At 35.0% G+C, this 20,008-nt stretch overlaps 2 protein-coding genes across 9 annotated transcripts in view; one reads left to right on the plus strand and one right to left on the minus strand.

Annotated features, from left to right (window-relative positions):
* The window catches only part of Rhp (rhophilin), a 275,760-nt gene that overhangs the window by 139,789 nt on the left and 115,963 nt on the right, over positions 1 to 20,008 (plus strand). The window lies entirely within an intron of this gene.
* Positions 1,597 to 2,295, minus strand: a10 (antennal protein 10). Of its 2 annotated transcripts, none has more exons than XM_067785230.1 (2): positions 2,001 to 2,295; positions 1,597 to 1,922 (listed from the first exon to the last, which is right to left on the minus strand). In XM_067785230.1, the coding sequence occupies exons 1-2, from the start codon at positions 2,239 to 2,241 to the stop codon at positions 1,690 to 1,692; spliced, it is 474 nt and encodes a 157-aa protein (XP_067641331.1). In that variant the 5' UTR covers positions 2,242 to 2,295; the 3' UTR covers positions 1,597 to 1,689. The 2 variants fall into 2 exon arrangements, with proteins under 2 accessions (XP_067641331.1, XP_067641332.1); XM_067785231.1 differs by having other exon boundaries at positions 1,633 to 1,938.

Consider the following 20,008-nt stretch of genomic DNA (forward strand, 5'->3'; position numbering starts at 1 on the left):
AAGCATTATGAGGAAATACGGCACCTGAGAACCCAGCCGTATGAAGTGAAAAAACACAAGCAGGTACTTGGTGAACTCCATAAACAGGCGTCGGACCTTTATGCCGGGAATTGCCCGGTGAATCCAGTGCTTAACGAAAATTATCCAAAACTTGCGAAAGAGGAACGCATACTCCCCAGGGAAACGCGTGTCACTCTTGCTCAACTTCGTTCTGGATACTGTAACAGGTTAAACTCTTACCTATCCAGAATCAACCCCGACATACAAAATGTATGCCCCGCTTGCAATGTGTCCCCACATGACACCAACCATCTCTTCAATTGTAATGTGGAACCAACGCCTCTAACTCCCCCTTCCTTATGGTCCACCCCTGTTGAAACGGCAAGTTTCCTTGGACTCCCGTTAGAGGATATTGATGACAATTTGTGATCGGTCGCGGCTATTAGGTGGGGCGAGCATTGCTACAACAACAACAACAGAAGCTGTAACTTTAAAGTGTTACACTATAAAAGCCACTGAATCTCACGGGGAGTAGTCGTAAGCGTCTTGCTCGCAGCCTACTTCTCTTTAAGATACAGATACGTTCACTGTATATGGTTTTCACTTTCACCGATCCGCCGGATATTTTGGCACAAATTAACCACTCACCGTTTCATGTGTAAAAGCGGTCCAGCCTCCCCATATCATTATCAACAATCCACCAGTTCATAGCTCACCACTTTCGCAAACCTAAAACTGCCGGCAGCTTTGGCACCGATCAACCAGGATGACCAGGAATATTCTAGCTAGTTACAATTCGTCGACACGGTATGTGTATGTGTGTGTCTGTTACAAATTACACGGAGAGATTAAGGTTGTTTCTTTTGTAAATGGAAAGTGGGATCTCTACTCGGCTGAGTAGTATCCCACCTTCGACGAAACAAACTCTACAATTTTAGACCCCAGTGAAACTGAGAAATCGCAAGTATGCTTTGTGCCTTATGGTGGTGTTCCATATGTGAAATGTACATTGGAGATGTCAGGGTTTGGTCTGGCGAGATAAGCACTAAATCTATCACAATATCCAGATCACACCTGAGTCGAAATGACTCAAATCAAGTTTGTTGTACCGATATTTTATCTTGGTTTGATCGTGATTTAGTGGCATTCTGCTAGAGTTGACGATTTTTTTAAAACGAGTCCTTTTTGATGACGTTGTTGACCCTAGATGACAATAGTAGGAGGAGTGTTTACTTCAAGAATTTGTTTGCTTTGTTATCCCAACTGCTAGCAACTTATCAGTAGCTGCGTATTTAGTCTCTCATTGCGCCGTACTGGTGATTTTTTCAGTTAAGAGTCTTTAAGTCGACACTTGATTCACTATTTTTGGCTAGATTTTAGAGACATTGTCAGCGAAGCGCCTAAAGTAACTCTCTACTCTTTCCATGTGGATCCTGGAGGAGGTGAGATATTCCGTTATCGACCCTCTCAATTCGTTAATCCTTCAAAAGGAAATCCCAAGTCGATAAAACATTTATGCGATAGCGAAATAAACGCCTATTTCCTAAACCTCACAAGCTTTTTAATGCGTATTTGATTTTTTTTGTTGATTGCAATCTTATAATTATTTAAATGTAGTACATGGTAGTTTTCCATTAAAATTACATCGTCTTCAAATGATTCCACATCTCAGTCACACAAAGTCATGTTTCACTTAGCTTTCATTTCCGTGCCGTCGTCGTTCTTGTTTTTGTTACCATTGGCTTGTTGTTTCTCCGCTAAGTAAGCTAAGCGGTAATTGCCTTGCGGATCGTAAATCTGCTCCAAGCGTACCCAATCCTCCGGACGATTGTCGATCAAGAAATGCGTCACCTTCGCTGAGCCAGACTTCTGCTTCGTCGAGCACTTGGCGCAATCGGTCGATATAGCGTCGGGGAGTATCTCTGAAATGAGCGATACCTTTGAAGACATACATACAAGTAGAGTGAGTAGTGTTGCTGTTTTTAATGGAATTTACATACCCTTCAACATTTTGGAATCTGGTGTACAAGGACCGGTATTCTCCAAACATTTGATGTAATTGCGTAGTAGACGTTCTTGACTTAGCACCTCATCCAAATCGATATTGTCGAAACGCGTGTCATATGTGCCTTGACTGGATACTGACGGTGCAGTCGCTGGCGTGGTCGATGGATGTGGTACAGCCACAGCCAGTTCGAAAAGGATACTTAGTAGCAGAAAAGTAACGATTGAGCGTAACATCTTAAAATGGTATGAAAGCTGATTATTCAGTTGACTGTAACACCCGCTTCGTATATTTGGTTCGCACTGTTTAGATATGCTTAGCGTGACAGTGGTTTTATAGTACGTTAGGAATGTGGGAAATATTTGATTCTCTTGCATGTTGTGCTGCTAATTTTCGACAAATTGATTATAATGATTTTTATTGGAAATTAGATGCAAATTAATATAGGATTTATGCGCAATTTTAATGCAATTGTTTTTAGTCAAATTACTTGCAAAGTTCTGTTGAGATTTGTGTGTGGTAGAAATTTTTAAAATTGATTGCAACACGAAAGTAAATTCAAGCTCATTCTAAATGGCGTTGACGTTCGAGCTAAAAGCCATACTAGTTTCATATTTTATTTTACTAAGCATAGTCATATTCTATAAAGGGTAGAAATTCAAAAACTCATTTATTTTAAGCTTGTTTTAGACATTTCGGAGTCGGAGCAAATCCTTCATTAAAGTTATGCATTGGTTGACTTGATTCTCACGAAGGGAGACCATGCAATAGCTCTTTTGGCTCCGCATGGCTCTCAACAACATCACTTTGGATTCGGGTGGCTTCTAACAAGAACCAAATCGATTTCTGCAGAATAAAACAGTCAATATTCACGGATTGCTTTCAAACTCAAATGAAATTACGTTAAAAAAACATATTGGCAACCTAACGGCTGCCTTTTATTTGACAATATCTTCCCTGCCTTAACAAAGAAGAGGCTTAATTTTAAACGAGTTAAAAGATTGCATCAATCATCATTTATACTTATACATAGACGGCGACGAAGAGATAACTCACATATACATGTAATCATCAGCAGAAGTAATTGCTCACACATACACACGCATATGGCTATAAACTACAAATATGCATGTACTCATATAACTAATTACCAAGCAGGAGGTACAAGAGTTCTAGAAGGTGAAACGTCTAGACCTTTAGAGAAATATGCGAACGAAGCAATGGAGGGTATAAAAGCAGCGCAAGCCGAACAATCAGGAATCAGTTTTGATTTAAATACACAATTGTTTGTAAAATATAATTGTGAAGTACTACTCCCAAAGTAATCTAAATAGAGTCCAGTTTGCAAAACTGAATATTGGAGTGATTTATTCAACAGTTAGCGATTCGAACGTTAGCAGAAGGTTTCAAATAAGCGGTATTCTCCAAAATTCGTTACAATATTGTAGTTAGTTTAACAACTTTCCACACTACCTTCGGCGAAAATTTTTTGTTCCTTGAGAATGACCTTGGTGGGCGTGGGTTTTGTGTCCATTAGCCAAACCATATACTTATTTATTATTCATTTGCTTTCCCATATGAACTTAATTTGGAGCGAGAGACGCATCTTCTTTATCTCTTCCAGAATGTTTTGTCAGGACTACGACAAAAAACAACTACTCATCCTGTTGCTTCGGATGGAGCTTGTTAGTATGCGCTATCGTGGAAGCTTTGGCGAAAATAGCACAAACTATTGATGATGCTTCTAAGGAGAAAGCTCTTTTCTTTCCTATACAAAAATTGCCATAAGGATCTAGGGCTTTTGGCTGTAACTAAAAACAGCTTCTGTAAGTTAAAACAATTTGGCAAGTCATTGCGCTAGGTAGTAAATTCAGTGTTGTCTGAACCTTTTAATATTTTCAATAGTTCCGCTTTTGAAGCAGAAAAGTCTAGAGTTACAACAGTACTGATAGAGTTATACTCACAGAGAGCACGAGCACTTAACCATAGCCTCCCGTGTGTATGCTTCAGCGAGCCCACGGAAAGTCTCTGGACCATAAAATACCACCGCACCGCCCTATTCCGCAATATATCTTCATGTGCATTGCTCTCATGTCCCTCATGTGCGAGAACCCATGCTAATAAAATATTTTTTTTTGTTCCTAGATCATAAAGGATCGCAGTCATCTACTAGCTTAAAATGTGTGTAAGACTGCAAGGCACACATGGCTACCTTACAAAAAGTAAATACTTCAGTATCTTCATACTGCTTCATCAATTCTGATGGAATTCCTTTTTTCTACGTTCTGGTGTCCTTTCTCACAGTTCTCCCGTCAAATGTTTCTTCATTTGATAGTCAGTAGTATTGTGGCGTTGACACTTAATTTTATTTTCACTTACCAAAACCAAAGCGCAGATAAAGATTCCTGAGGATGACGAAATATTGAAAAATAAAAACCAAATAAAATGCACATCCAAGTGTTTTATTTAAGAAAACCCCGCCTTGAGCTCAACCAAAAATTTTAGTTATTCAAAACCAATGAATATTCCGAAAACAAAGTTTCATATTTAGATCCTGCTAAACTAGCAATTCAGACGCATGAAAACTCATTAAGAAAATTTTATACCGTGCAATAAGTTTAATTCGTACTTAGGTAACAATTTGTCAAAAAAAAGTATTTGCAAATCACACAACAATAGTAATTTACGGTTTGGTAAAAAGTAAAAAAATATCTCTTTTTAAAGTACAAAAAATTTAAATACACTTAAATATGGGAATTTAAAAGACATAAAGCAAAAATATGTCTCAAATTATCTGCGCATTTGGTTACGTGCGACTTTTACCCTTTCGCACTAGCTTACTACAGGGGCAATCTTTTGTAAACGAGTTACAAAAGACACGTAGTGTAATTTATATAAAACAAGAGCACTAACTAGGGTAAATAGGGCGTGTGGGGAATCCATCATGTAAGCGCAGAGAAATGAAAGGAAGGGATGGGAAAGGAAATATGAAAATGTCGGGAGTATATATAATATTTTGTTATCGTGATAAGCGTTGTATAAATAATATAAAACGCAAGTGATTTTAGTAAAGCAAGAATAGAAATAATAGTGCATATAGAACTCATCTCACTGATAACACTTGATCACAAATTCCAATTTTTTTCTGCACCAGAGACGCCATTATGAAATTCCTATGTAAAATCACCCCCTGATTTCGAAAATCAAGGTTATGTTTAATTCTATGGAAACGTTTTTTAGATATTTATTAATAACGGGGTTTTCCAAAAAAAAAAAAAATTGGATCCACTTAATTATAAGCATTCAAGTAAATATATCCATTTAATACTTAAGTACCCTACTGGTACATATGTGTTAATATTCACTAACTAAATGATATACGAATACTAACACATATGTACCAGTAGGGTAATTAAATATTAAATGGATATATTTACTTGAATGCTCATAACTTTTGTATTAGTCCATCGATTTTGTTGAATGAGAGCTTATTTTTTTCCAATAAAACAGAGCTTACAGAGAAAAAAAAAATCTGCAAAAAAATAAAAAGTTTTTGAGATCCTTCCTCGCAAAATACAATTTTTTTTATATATTTACAAAAAAAATGGAAAAAATCCGTAATGATTGTTCGTTATATGATTGATTTGGGACAAATATTTGCTTAGTTATTTAATATGAATTTGGAGCTTTTAGGCCGATTTAATTAAATAAAACAAGTTTATTTTTTTTTATTTCCGACGCGTTTCGACACATTTTTGTTTCTTCCTCAGGGAATCTATTTATTAAATACGAAAAACATATATGTTACAAATCCAGTAATTGGTACTAATGTTGAATATTAAATCACTTACATTGTTTAAACCAGTGGTTTTTGTCACATTTCTTTAAAAATATAAGTACACATATTAATAACAAACAAATAAGAACAATAATTAAAAATCACACCGACATTTACTACATTAAAATACCGTCTATTAACATTAAAAACAATATTGCAATTGTCATCTCCAGACATCGTTTCTTATTGACGTCGCATAGGCAAAATTAATATTATCAACGTTCTCTTTAAAGTTAATCGTTGTTGGTAGTTTTTGTTGCATGCGCAGTCCCTCTAGTGTCATCCTTCTACGCGTTCTCTTCTCCATATCCAGTATTGTTGCGTTGTCAAAAACAGCTGTGTGTTTCTTTTCCGTAAGGTTTTGGGCCTGTGCTGTGTTGCTTTTGTTGTTTTTTGCATCTAGTTTATGTTCCTTTATTCTCGTTCCTAGTGACCTTTTTATTGTGCCGATATAAACTTTGTTACATTTCTCTCCTTCGTTGCCATGACATCGAATTTCGTAAACTACGTTATGTAGTTGTTCCTTTTCAATTTTGTCCCTTGTTTTTGTGTATATGCTTTTTAATGTATGATTTGGTTTATGTGCATAGCTTGTGTTACTGCTTGGTATGATTTTGTGTAATGTTTTGTTGTCTGTTAGGTGTGGTATGTATGTAACGCCAATGTATGTTTTTTGGTATTTTCGCTATTTGCTGTGTTCAGGTTCTTGTGTTTGTTTTTGTTTATTGCTATTTGTATTAAATTTTCTATTGTATTGACTGGATAACCATTTTTGCGTAATATGTTTATCACTTTCTCTCTGTTGTGATTTATGAACTCCTGGTCGCTCAAGGTGTAAATTTTCGATATAAAATTGATTGTTCGTTATCTTTGAATCTGCAGGGCCTAGCAAAAAGTGTTGTATGCACAGTTTAAAAAAATTGTATTACCTTTTAAAGGCTTTAAACCGTTTTGGAATTGCTCAATTCGTTCTTGAGATACATATGATTAAGTGGACCCAAATTTTTTTTTTTTTTTTTTGGTAAAAACCGTTATTCGTAAATATCTCAAAAACGTTACCATAGAATTAAAAATAACCTTGATTTTCGAAATCAGGGGGTGATTTTACATAGGAATTTCATAATGGCGTCTTTGGTTCATTTTGGTTGTAAACCAGTGTAATTTTAATGATAACAATTTGCACGATTAATTATTTTTTATTTTTTTTTTTTGGTTTATTGCTGGTTTTAAACCTTGTAATAATACTTTTAAAACCCCTAAATAATTGTAAGCATGTTCTAAGAAATCTTGGTTTTAATTTTAGTCCAGACAAATATATATACAAATAGAATTTTCGTTGGAAAGTTTAAAATTAGCACCAACAAGTTTTATCCGTACCGCGTTTTTAAACTTTTTGTCTATATTAATAACTATAAGAGTATAATTACAATTTTTAATATAGATATTTCGGTTTAAGTTTTAGTTGAGTAACTTGAAAAATGGAAATTTCCTGCACTAAAATTTAAACCAAAATTTTTCAATGCAAAACCGTGCATATGAGTGCGTTTCGCTTTAAACTTTGCAAGGTCCGCATTTAAAACCAAAAAACATTTTGTTCGTGCATGAAGACCAAAAAGTTTAAAATTTAAAACAAACTGTTCAATCGTGTACCGTATACTTATTATTAAATAAAACTTTGTACTTATTTGTGCATTGTATTTTATCCTTAATAAATTAATTCATTATTCTTAAAAAAACTAGACGGCGTGATATCAATTTATTATCGTTATAAGACGTGTTTTTTACGCTGAATTATGTTTTTTGTGGACGGGTTATAAGCGTGTTATCCATTTCTTATCGCCGAGATATGGGTGTGTTATGCGGTGTGTTATTGAGGATATAAGAATAAAAATGCAAATCGAAATCGAAAATCGAAAAGTTACCAATTTATTATCAAAAAACTATCGATTTTTATCTCGATATGTTATCAAAAATGTATAGATTTTCTAGCACAGAATTGTTGATTTTTTATCAAAAAGCTATCAGTTAGTTCTCAAATTGTGATTGAAAAGTATCGATTATTTATCTAAAATTTATCGATATGTCTCAAAAAAGTTGTCGATCTACAAAAGTGATACGTACTTGTTATCGGCGGGCCATCGAAAAGTTATGAAAAAATTAACGGTTTGCTACCAAAAGTTATTTATTTCTTTTTGGAGTGTTGACGATTTGTCATCGGAGATCTAGCGGTTTGTTATAAAATATATGCCGATAAAACTTGCCGATAAAACTTGCCGAATCAGCGATAACAGGCCAATAAAAAACGATGGATAAAAATAAATACTTGGCGCGATTTAACTCGGAGGAGACTGAGATCGATGTTCTCTTCCAATTTGCGTCGTGCTCCTTTTAATTTTTCCCACAAATGAAATGGTGAAATGGGACCTACATGCTTTATGCAGACTCTGAATGGCATCTACAACGCAGGTAAATTTTCACTTAGAAGCTTTTCATGGCAGAAATACACTCGGAGTATTTGCTAAATCACTTCCCCGATTACAACAACTTTTTCTAACTGAAACAAAATTTTCTTAATTATTGATGTTTCTTTGTCCGGGAGTTGAACCCAAGACCCTCGGTGTGGTAGGCTGCGCACTCTACCACTATACCACGGCGGCCGTATAACAAACCGATAACTCGACGATAAACTAAATAGTTGGGATGGGTTTTTTAAACTTCTCTGCAAAAAATTGCAGTTTACGCATATGTAGATTAAACATATGTTTGTACATTTTTTTATTGTTTACATTTTATGGTACGTGTTTGTCGGTATAAAAATGCTATCAAACATAAATTCACACAAGCAAATGTGCGTATGCATCTGATAATTTGCAGAATTTATGCCGCACGCACGACCGGCCCACAAGTATCGAGTCTAAGCAGTCGAGACACTTCAAGGCACACGATGTGGTACAGTGCAACAAAATGTGAACACCGGCAGCTTATACGAGATTAAAATACAATAGAACAAATTTTATATTTCATATTTCTTTATTCAATCTATAATTTACAAGAATCTTACAGACTATATTAAACATTATTAAACATAAGGTTTATTTCAGTAAAGTTAATTTAAAATGGAAAATAACATATTTTTAAGACTTCGACGAGATATTAAAAAATCAATATAATAATTAGTATTGATTGAGTTAATATCAATTAGAGCGCGAGTGATCGGGCCATTAAGTGCGTAATTAGACCTAAACTGGTCAATTACAAACATAGTATATTGGCGCAAAGTCCGTGATGGAACATAAAAGTTCAAAGACTCTAACAGTATTGGGCAATCAATATTGCCATTGGAAATATCATAAATAAACATTACAGATGTAATTACTCTTCTACTTTCTAATGTGTGAAGAATAATTAGCATACACCTAGAGATATATGGAGGAAGAGGGAGATCGAAGTTTATATCGTATAAACTGTGCTTCATGAATATTTTTGGTCGACTCTCTTATTGTATACGTCATAATAAGGACTCCATATTATGGAACCATACTCAAGCCTTGACCGTACAAAGGCATTGTATAATAGTTTTTTAGTATATGGGTCCTTAAACTCGGATCTATTTCTTTTAATAAAGGCCAGTAAGGAATATGCTTTGGGGATAATAAAATTTAAGTGCTCGGTGAATGTAACAGACGAACCAAATGAGCCGCTCAGTGTACACATCGATAAACTCCACTTTTTGAAAAATCTTAAATTTAAGTGTCAAAGCCCTTGGTATAGTCATAACTTTTTATATTTATAATAAATTTCCTGAATAATAGATATTAACACCGTTAAATGGCAAATTTTTTTGTCCATTGAATAATAAGTAACTTATTTCAGAAGCCATTTTGATTAACTCCATACTCTAATGTAAATCGTTTCAGTAACGCTGTATCTGTTCTGGCCGTGCATCGACGCTTATTTGTTTTTAAACAGCCGAAGATGCTCTCTCCCTCTCAATAATATTCGTAACAAAATCGCATCGGTAAACAGATAAAAAGAAGCAAAATGCAAACGGTAGTTTGTACAGCAGTTATGGGGGTGTGCTTTGCACACAGAGTATATTAACTTTGATTGGATAAAGGTTGGTTGTACAGTAGGGCGGGTCGATTTAAAAACCGCTCGTTGCTCTGTGAAAATCGTATTCTAGGGATCAAAATAAGAAACTTTTTCGAAGGAACCACACCTCTAAAACGAATTCTGATGTCCCCCCATTTGGGTCGAACTTTTGGGTAGTGGCAATTTCAATTCTACCTGCTGTGTCTTGTGGTGGCTTAAAAAAAACAACACAAGCAATTTTACGATCCGCAATTGTGTCACAGTGATACCTTCATTTTTTAAAACGGTTGAATAAAAAACCCACACAACTATGTTTACGACATGCAAATGCATCACAGTGATGCCCTGGTTTTAAAAGGGGGTTGTAAAAACGCTAATTTCTAATAATTTTTTTTAATTTCTTTTCTATTACTAAGTTAAATTAATTTTTTCATTTACATATGTTCTGACTAAATAAATTTCTAAAGAGAAAAATAAACTGAAAAAAGAAAAAACATAGGCATTTCAAAGTGGAATTTTTCAAAATTTGCCCCTACGACCCAAAGGGGGGGATATCAGAATTCGTTTTAGAGGTATGATTCCTTCGGCAAAGTTTCTTATTTTGATCGCTAGAATATGATTTTCACAGAGCAATGGGCGATTTTTTTGCCTCCCCACAAATCGACCCGGCCTATTGTACAGGTATAAAGGAATCGATATAGATATAGACTTCCATATATCAACATCATCAGTGTCGAAAAAAAATGTGATTGAACCATGTTCGTCCGTTTGTCCGTTAACACTTGAGTAAATATTAAGATATCTTCACCAAACACGATTTTATCTAGAACCAGAATAGATTGGTATTGAAAATGGGCGAAATCGGATGATAACCACGCCCACTTTTTATATACATAACATTTTGGAAAACGCAAAAACCCTGATTATTTAGTATATAATCACCTAGAATGTTGAAATTTGACGTGTGGACTGATATTGAGAATGTTGATAAAAATTAAAAAAAAATTTTTTAAATGGGCGTGGCACCGCCCACTTGTGATACAATCCATTTTAAAAATATTATTAATCATACATAAATCAAAAATCGTTAAACCTATCGTAACAAAATTCGGCAGGGAGGTTGCCTTTACTATAAGGAATGCTTTAAAGAAAAATTAACGAAATCGGTTGAGGACCACGCCCACTTTTATATAAAAGATTTTTAAAAGGGTCGTGGACGAATAAAATTAGCTATATCTTTGCAAAAAAGAGCTTTATATCAATGGTATTTCATTTCCCAAGTGGATTTATAACAGTAAATAGGAAAAACTTTAAATTTAAAAAAATGGGCGTGGCACCGCCCCTTTTATGCCTAAGCAATTTTCTATGTTTCGGGAGCCATAACTCGAAGAAAAATTTACATATCGTAACAAAATTGGGTACACACATTTTCCTTATAGCAGAAAATATTTCTAGTAAAAATGGACGGGATCGGTTAAAGACCACGGCAACTTAGATATAAAACAAGTTTAAAAGGGTCGTAGACTAGAATGATAAGCTATAACTTAGCAAAAAATGTTTTGAATCAATGATGTTTCACTTATCAAGTTTTTTTTTAACGGGCGGTGCCACGTGTTATGTAGAAAATTTATCTGAAATGAAATGTACAATTGAAGCTCACGCTGAGTATATAATGTTCGGTTACACCCGAACTTAGACACCTTTACTTGTTTTATATACCGTTAGATGAAAGCTATATCTGCAGTTATGTATTCTACATTATATATTTGAATTCATATTATCAGAGGAATTTTTAAAAACAATATACATTACATCATCGCATTTCTCAACTTTTCGTTTTATGGAGTTAATCGATGTGTGCACTGAGCGGCTGAAATACAACACCTAAATCCCGAATTTTATTCACCCTAAGTAACGGCTTATTAGAGACATAGTAAGACGAAATCAATTTATTACATAATTTTGAATAAGTTATGTAATAGCATATGTTGGCATTCAGCGCAAGCTTATTTTTACAGCACCACTCATTAAAATTATTTAACTCAGATTGTAGTATGAGAGTATCAGACTCGTTCTTGATTCTGAAAAAAATTTTCAAATCATCACCGTAAAGGAGATAATTGTATTGCTTGAAACAAGCACTTACATCATTGATAAAGAGAATAAAGAAAAGCGGGCCAAGGATACTACCTTGGGGCATACCTGAGGTTGCTACGTAAGATGATTACTTTACGTTATCAATAAGAACAAAATTTATCCTATTGGATAAGTATGAATAAATCCATTGTAAAAATGTTAAGTGGAAACCCATTTTTCGCAATTTAGCGAAGAGAGCTTTGTGCGAAACTCTGTCAAAAGCTTTGGATATGTCCGTATATATGCAGTCAACTTGACAACCATGAGTAAAAGACGAGAAGCAGTAATTCGAAAAAACGACCATATTAGTTATTGTTGAACGCCCCGAAACGAAGCCATGCTGACGCTTAACTACGGACGATAATTTAAACATCACCGTTTTCTCAAAAAGTTTTGAAATTACAAGGTCTTCGATATTGGCCGATAGTTTGAAACGTCAGTTTTACTACCACTTTTATGAATAGGTTGAATAAAAGTAGTTTCCATTCATCTAAAAAGATACCAGACTTTAATGATAAATTAAATATATGCAACAAGGGCTCTCAACGGAAGCTACACATTGCCTCAGAAAAAAGGCGTCTGAATACTTAAGATAATATCATCAATATCTAGAACTAATGAGGAGAAGTCGAAACAAGAAAACAAGATGTTATCTCATGCAACATATCCCCGTCGTCATTCCACAGATCATCAGTAGCAAAGTTTGCTTTAAAGAATTCTGCAAACAAATTGGCTGAATCACTAGACGATGATGAGTTCTTGCCCTTGTAAGATACAGACAACGGTAAAGACACAGACAACGGTAAAGACACACACAACTGTGGGATACAATAATTGTGTTGTTCAATGCACGTATAGCTTGAAAAATGATAAACTCGTACAATTGGGAGCTGAAGTGGCGTGAGACAATTTGAATAAAATCATCAGACTGGCCAACACATTTTTCGGTAGGCAAAAAGTAAGAATTTACATCAACAAGTGCCTAATACATAAAAATGAAATGTATTTGCCTCATTATAGCTATAAATCCTTCTCCTAACACAGCTAACCCAAGTCCCGTATAAAGGTGTGGTAGATGCACTGAAAACTATCCGCCGTCTCTTCATACTTGAGGTTAGAAGACAGAAAACCGAATACTTACACTACTGATTCTAAGCAGCATATCTGATCACTGTGAGATTGGGCCAGCTGCACTTAAAAAGCTCAGTCATTTTACCCTGGACAGAGCAGGAAGGGTACTAAAGCAAGAAACAGTATTGATCGAAAGATTTACAAATCTCCCGAACTAAGGTGGGCAGATGCAACGAAAATGCTTCAATTTATATTTTCGGTAGAATTCGGCTCATTTCTTACCTTGATATGAAAAAATGTTCTTATCAATCGGCTGAAAATTAGATATCACCTGACAATAATGGACGACGATTACAAGATCGTATGTATGCATGAATCGATGCACAATACCCTCGATCAGGCAACACAAGAGTAGTGTCAGTGGGTGAATTGGCAAGACCCTGAAAAATCGGTAGATTCCAAGCATGTGCAAACGAATATATCTTTGGCAGTTGGAAGATACGTTGTTGTGGTGTCCCCCGAGGAGCTCTCGGTGCATGTTCCATCTGGAACGATATATATGTTTAATCGAGATGGAGGTATTCCTAAAGAGTCCACAATTACTTCTGGGTTTTCTGAAAGACATTTGGCCAAAACGCCAATCAAGAGGAAGCTGAACATACCTGCAGGAACCCTTTTACCAGACATTCTCGCTTACGGCCGTTACAAACGATGGGTCCTCACTTTTGCTGTAAGCGCAATAGTGTTACAGATATGGGAAGTCCTTTGCCACATATAATTCCGGTTCCCTCTGGTACTATCACCTTTTGAGACTAGCTTAATGGTCACTTTTTTTTTTAGTCATCAATCTTTAGCGTCTTTGGATAGTGATCGTCTGCACTGGGTACAACAAATGATATCATTAGTAGTCACATCGATTTCTCTCTATCTTCTTTAAGCGGTGAATCCCCTGAAGATAGAAGTTAGTGGCCCCGTTTTAGGAATGTAGGGCATTTATTATTCTTACCACAGGGTAGTTTGAGATGCGATCTAGCTCATATGCGTGTGATACCATAAGATAGGGCTCTGTAGGAATGCCCATCATGGGCCTACAGCCCCTTTTTAGTGATGAGTATACTATCAAACCCGATCACGTCTACTTCGCCTCTGTTATGTATGTTTAATATAAACAAAAGCTATGTATTTTCTTCTTCCGGTTTTTATACTTTCCCCTCATATTGTTTTTCATTTATTTTTCCCTTCCTCGCACTTTTCATCTTTGCTCTGACTTATGTCTGACTAATATCCTGAATATTTACCTTAATATCGCTCTTACTCTTTCCGTTGCTCTTACTTTTACTCTTACTGGAGCTCTTACTCATACTTCTACCCTTTCTCTTGCTCTTACTCTTGCTCTTTCTCTTATTCATACTCATACTCTTACTTTTATTCTTATTCCATATCTTATTTTCGCACTAAAATCTACTCTTACTCCTACCCTTAATCTTAATCTTATTCCTTCTTTTACTGAAGCTCTTACTCTTACGTTTTCTCTTATTGATTCATTTTGTTTATTCGCATTTTTACTTTTATTTTTACAATTTCTCTCACTCTTACCTTTCCCTTAGTCTTACTCCTACTCTTACTCTCACATTTACTTTTTCTCTTACCTTTACAATGCGCTTACTCTTACTGTAACTTTTACTACTACCATTTTTGTGATTCTTAGTTAAATGTCCTACGATTTGCAAGTTCCTTTGACTATCGGCACTCCCTCGCTCGGCTCTACCACTTTTATGCTTCGTTGATAATAAGGCAGTTCTCACTTCCTTTTTATTTCACCCACCCTATTTGAACGTCTACCGTATGTGCTATGTATCCTCTTTATCTATCTGCGGATATTACAAAAAAAATCTTTAATATAAATGTTCACCAGCACACGAAATCGTTGCCTATCTGCCCCGTCTCCCTCCACACAAAATGATAGTAAATGCCCCAATTTAATCTAGAAAATGTTCCACCGCTGCTGCTCAGCCACTTTACCCCTGGATAAGGTCTTACCTAATCTTTCTTCAAAATAATTCTAATATTTCATAAAATAATTTTTCATTATTCAATTATTCATTAGATCAGTCCCACTGTGCGTCACGGCGGGCCATCGAAAAGTTATGAAAAAATTAACGGTTTGCTACCAAAAGTTATTTATTTCTTTTTGGAGTGTTGACGATTTGTCATCGGAGATCTAGCGGTTTGTTATAAAATATATGCCGATAAAACTTGCCGATAAAACTTGCCGAATCAGCGATAACAGGCCAATAAAAAACGATGGATAAAAATAAATACTTGGCGCGATTTAACTCGGAGGAGACTGAGATCGATGTTCTCTTCCAATTTGCGTCGTGCTCCTTTTAATTTTTCCCACAAATGAAATGGTGAAATGGGACCTACATGCTTTATGCAGACTCTGAATGGCATCTACAACGCAGGTAAATTTTCACTTAGAAGCTTTTCATGGCAGAAATACACTCGGAGTATTTGCTAAATCACTTCCCCGATTACAACAACTTTTTCTAACTGAAACAAAATTTTCTTAATTATTGATGTTTCTTTGTCCGGGAGTTGAACCCAAGACCCTCGGTGTGGTAGGCTGCGCACTCTACCACTATACCACGGCGGCCGTATAACAAACCGATAACTCGACGATAAACTAAATAGTTGGGATGGGTTTTTTAAACTTCTCTGCAAAAAATTGCAGTTTACGCATATGTAGATTAAACATATGTTTGTACATTTTTTTATTGTTTACATTTTATGGTACGTGTTTGTCGGTATAAAAATGCTATCAAACATAAATTCACACAAGCAAATGTGCGTATGCATCTGATAATTTGCAGAATTTATGCCGCACGCACGACCGGCCCACAAGTATCGAGTCTAAGCAGTCGAGACACTTCAAGGCACACGATGTGGTACAGTGCAACAAAATGTGAACACCGGCAGCTTATACGAGATTAAAATACAATAGAACAAATTTTATATTTCATATTTCTTTATTCAATCTATAATTTACAAGAATCTTACAGACTATATTAAACATTATTAAACATAAGGTTTATTTCAGTAAAGTTAATTTAAAATGGAAAATAACATATTTTTAAGACTTCGACGAGATATTAAAAAATCAATATAATAATTAGTATTGATTGAGTTAATATCAATTAGAGCGCGAGTGATCGGGCCATTAAGTGCGTAATTAGACCTAAACTGGTCAATTACAAACATAGTATATTGGCGCAAAGTCCGTGATGGAACATAAAAGTTCAAAGACTCTAACAGTATTGGGCAATCAATATTGCCATTGGAAATATCATAAATAAACATTACAGATGTAATTACTCTTCTACTTTCTAATGTGTGAAGAATAATTAGCATACACCTAGAGATATATGGAGGAAGAGGGAGATCGAAGTTTATATCGTATAAACTGTGCTTCATGAATATTTTTGGTCGACTCTCTTATTGTATACGTCATAATAAGGACTCCATATTATGGAACCATACTCAAGCCTTGACCGTACAAAGGCATTGTATAATAGTTTTTTAGTATATGGGTCCTTAAACTCGGATCTATTTCTTTTAATAAAGGCCAGTAAGGAATATGCTTTGGGGATAATAAAATTTAAGTGCTCGGTGAATGTAACAGACGAACCAAATGAGCCGCTCAGTGTACACATCGATAAACTCCACTTTTTGAAAAATCTTAAATTTAAGTGTCAAAGCCCTTGGTATAGTCATAACTTTTTATATTTATAATAAATTTCCTGAATAATAGATATTAACACCGTTAAATGGCAAATTTTTTTGTCCATTGAATAATAAGTAACTTATTTCAGAAGCCATTTTGATTAACTCCATACTCTAATGTAAATCGTTTCAGTAACGCTGTATCTGTTCTGGCCGTGCATCGACGCTTATTTGTTTTTAAACAGCCGAAGATGCTCTCTCCCTCTCAATAATATTCGTAACAAAATCGCATCGGTAAACAGATAAAAAGAAGCAAAATGCAAACGGTAGTTTGTACAGCAGTTATGGGGGTGTGCTTTGCACACAGAGTATATTAACTTTGATTGGATAAAGGTTGGTTGTACAGTAGGGCGGGTCGATTTAAAAACCGCTCGTTGCTCTGTGAAAATCGTATTCTAGGGATCAAAATAAGAAACTTTTTCGAAGGAACCACACCTCTAAAACGAATTCTGATGTCCCCCCATTTGGGTCGAACTTTTGGGTAGTGGCAATTTCAATTCTACCTGCTGTGTCTTGTGGTGGCTTAAAAAAAACAACACAAGCAATTTTACGATCCGCAATTGTGTCACAGTGATACCTTCATTTTTTAAAACGGTTGAATAAAAAACCCACACAACTATGTTTACGACATGCAAATGCATCACAGTGATGCCCTGGTTTTAAAAGGGGGTTGTAAAAACGCTAATTTCTAATAATTTTTTTTAATTTCTTTTCTATTACTAAGTTAAATTAATTTTTTCATTTACATATGTTCTGACTAAATAAATTTCTAAAGAGAAAAATAAACTGAAAAAAGAAAAAACATAGGCATTTCAAAGTGGAATTTTTCAAAATTTGCCCCTACGACCCAAAGGGGGGGATATCAGAATTCGTTTTAGAGGTATGATTCCTTCGGCAAAGTTTCTTATTTTGATCGCTAGAATATGATTTTCACAGAGCAATGGGCGATTTTTTTGCCTCCCCACAAATCGACCCGGCCTATTGTACAGGTATAAAGGAATCGATATAGATATAGACTTCCATATATCAACATCATCAGTGTCGAAAAAAAATGTGATTGAACCATGTTCGTCCGTTTGTCCGTTAACACTTGAGTAAATATTAAGATATCTTCACCAAACACGATTTTATCTAGAACCAGAATAGATTGGTATTGAAAATGGGCGAAATCGGATGATAACCACGCCCACTTTTTATATACATAACATTTTGGAAAACGCAAAAACCCTGATTATTTAGTATATAATCACCTAGAATGTTGAAATTTGACGTGTGGACTGATATTGAGAATGTTGATAAAAATTAAAAAAAAATTTTTTAAATGGGCGTGGCACCGCCCACTTGTGATACAATCCATTTTAAAAATATTATTAATCATACATAAATCAAAAATCGTTAAACCTATCGTAACAAAATTCGGCAGGGAGGTTGCCTTTACTATAAGGAATGCTTTAAAGAAAAATTAACGAAATCGGTTGAGGACCACGCCCACTTTTATATAAAAGATTTTTAAAAGGGTCGTGGACGAATAAAATTAGCTATATCTTTGCAAAAAAGAGCTTTATATCAATGGTATTTCATTTCCCAAGTGGATTTATAACAGTAAATAGGAAAAACTTTAAATTTAAAAAAATGGGCGTGGCACCGCCCCTTTTATGCCTAAGCAATTTTCTATGTTTCGGGAGCCATAACTCGAAGAAAAATTTACATATCGTAACAAAATTGGGTACACACATTTTCCTTATAGCAGAAAATATTTCTAGTAAAAATGGACGGGATCGGTTAAAGACCACGGCAACTTAGATATAAAACAAGTTTAAAAGGGTCGTAGACTAGAATGATAAGCTATAACTTAGCAAAAAATGTTTTGAATCAATGATGTTTCACTTATCAAGTTTTTTTTTAACGGGCGGTGCCACGTGTTATGTAGAAAATTTATCTGAAATGAAATGTACAATTGAAGCTCACGCTGAGTATATAATGTTCGGTTACACCCGAACTTAGACACCTTTACTTGTTTTATATACCGTTAGATGAAAGCTATATCTGCAGTTATGTATTCTACATTATATATTTGAATTCATATTATCAGAGGAATTTTTAAAAACAATATACATTACATCATCGCATTTCTCAACTTTTCGTTTTATGGAGTTAATCGATGTGTGCACTGAGCGGCTGAAATACAACACCTAAATCCCGAATTTTATTCACCCTAAGTAACGGCTTATTAGAGACATAGTAAGACGAAATCAATTTATTACATAATTTTGAATAAGTTATGTAATAGCATATGTTGGCATTCAGCGCAAGCTTATTTTTACAGCACCACTCATTAAAATTATTTAACTCAGATTGTAGTATGAGAGTATCAGACTCGTTCTTGATTCTGAAAAAAATTTTCAAATCATCACCGTAAAGGAGATAATTGTATTGCTTGAAACAAGCACTTACATCATTGATAAAGAGAATAAAGAAAAGCGGGCCAAGGATACTACCTTGGGGCATACCTGAGGTTGCTACGTAAGATGATTACTTTACGTTATCAATAAGAACAAAATTTATCCTATTGGATAAGTATGAATAAATCCATTGTAAAAATGTTAAGTGGAAACCCATTTTTCGCAATTTAGCGAAGAGAGCTTTGTGCGAAACTCTGTCAAAAGCTTTGGATATGTCCGTATATATGCAGTCAACTTGACAACCATGAGTAAAAGACGAGAAGCAGTAATTCGAAAAAACGACCATATTAGTTATTGTTGAACGCCCCGAAACGAAGCCATGCTGACGCTTAACTACGGACGATAATTTAAACATCACCGTTTTCTCAAAAAGTTTTGAAATTACAAGGTCTTCGATATTGGCCGATAGTTTGAAACGTCAGTTTTACTACCACTTTTATGAATAGGTTGAATAAAAGTAGTTTCCATTCATCTAAAAAGATACCAGACTTTAATGATAAATTAAATATATGCAACAAGGGCTCTCAACGGAAGCTACACATTGCCTCAGAAAAAAGGCGTCTGAATACTTAAGATAATATCATCAATATCTAGAACTAATGAGGAGAAGTCGAAACAAGA

Source organism: Eurosta solidaginis, chromosome 4 (genome assembly GCF_040869045.1).
Source record: "Eurosta solidaginis isolate ZX-2024a chromosome 4, ASM4086904v1, whole genome shotgun sequence".
NCBI lineage: Eukaryota > Metazoa > Arthropoda > Insecta > Diptera > Tephritidae > Eurosta > Eurosta solidaginis.

Excerpts from the sequence above, each read along its gene's own strand:
- a10 (XM_067785230.1), bottom strand. The coding sequence starts at position 2,241 with ATGTTACGCTCAATCGTTACTTTTCTGCTACTAAGTATCCTTTTCGAA. Across the intron at positions 1,923-2,000 it reads AGATTCCAAAATGTTGAAGG|AGATACTCCCCGACGCTATA; the intron begins GTATGTAAATTC and ends CGCTCATTTCAG.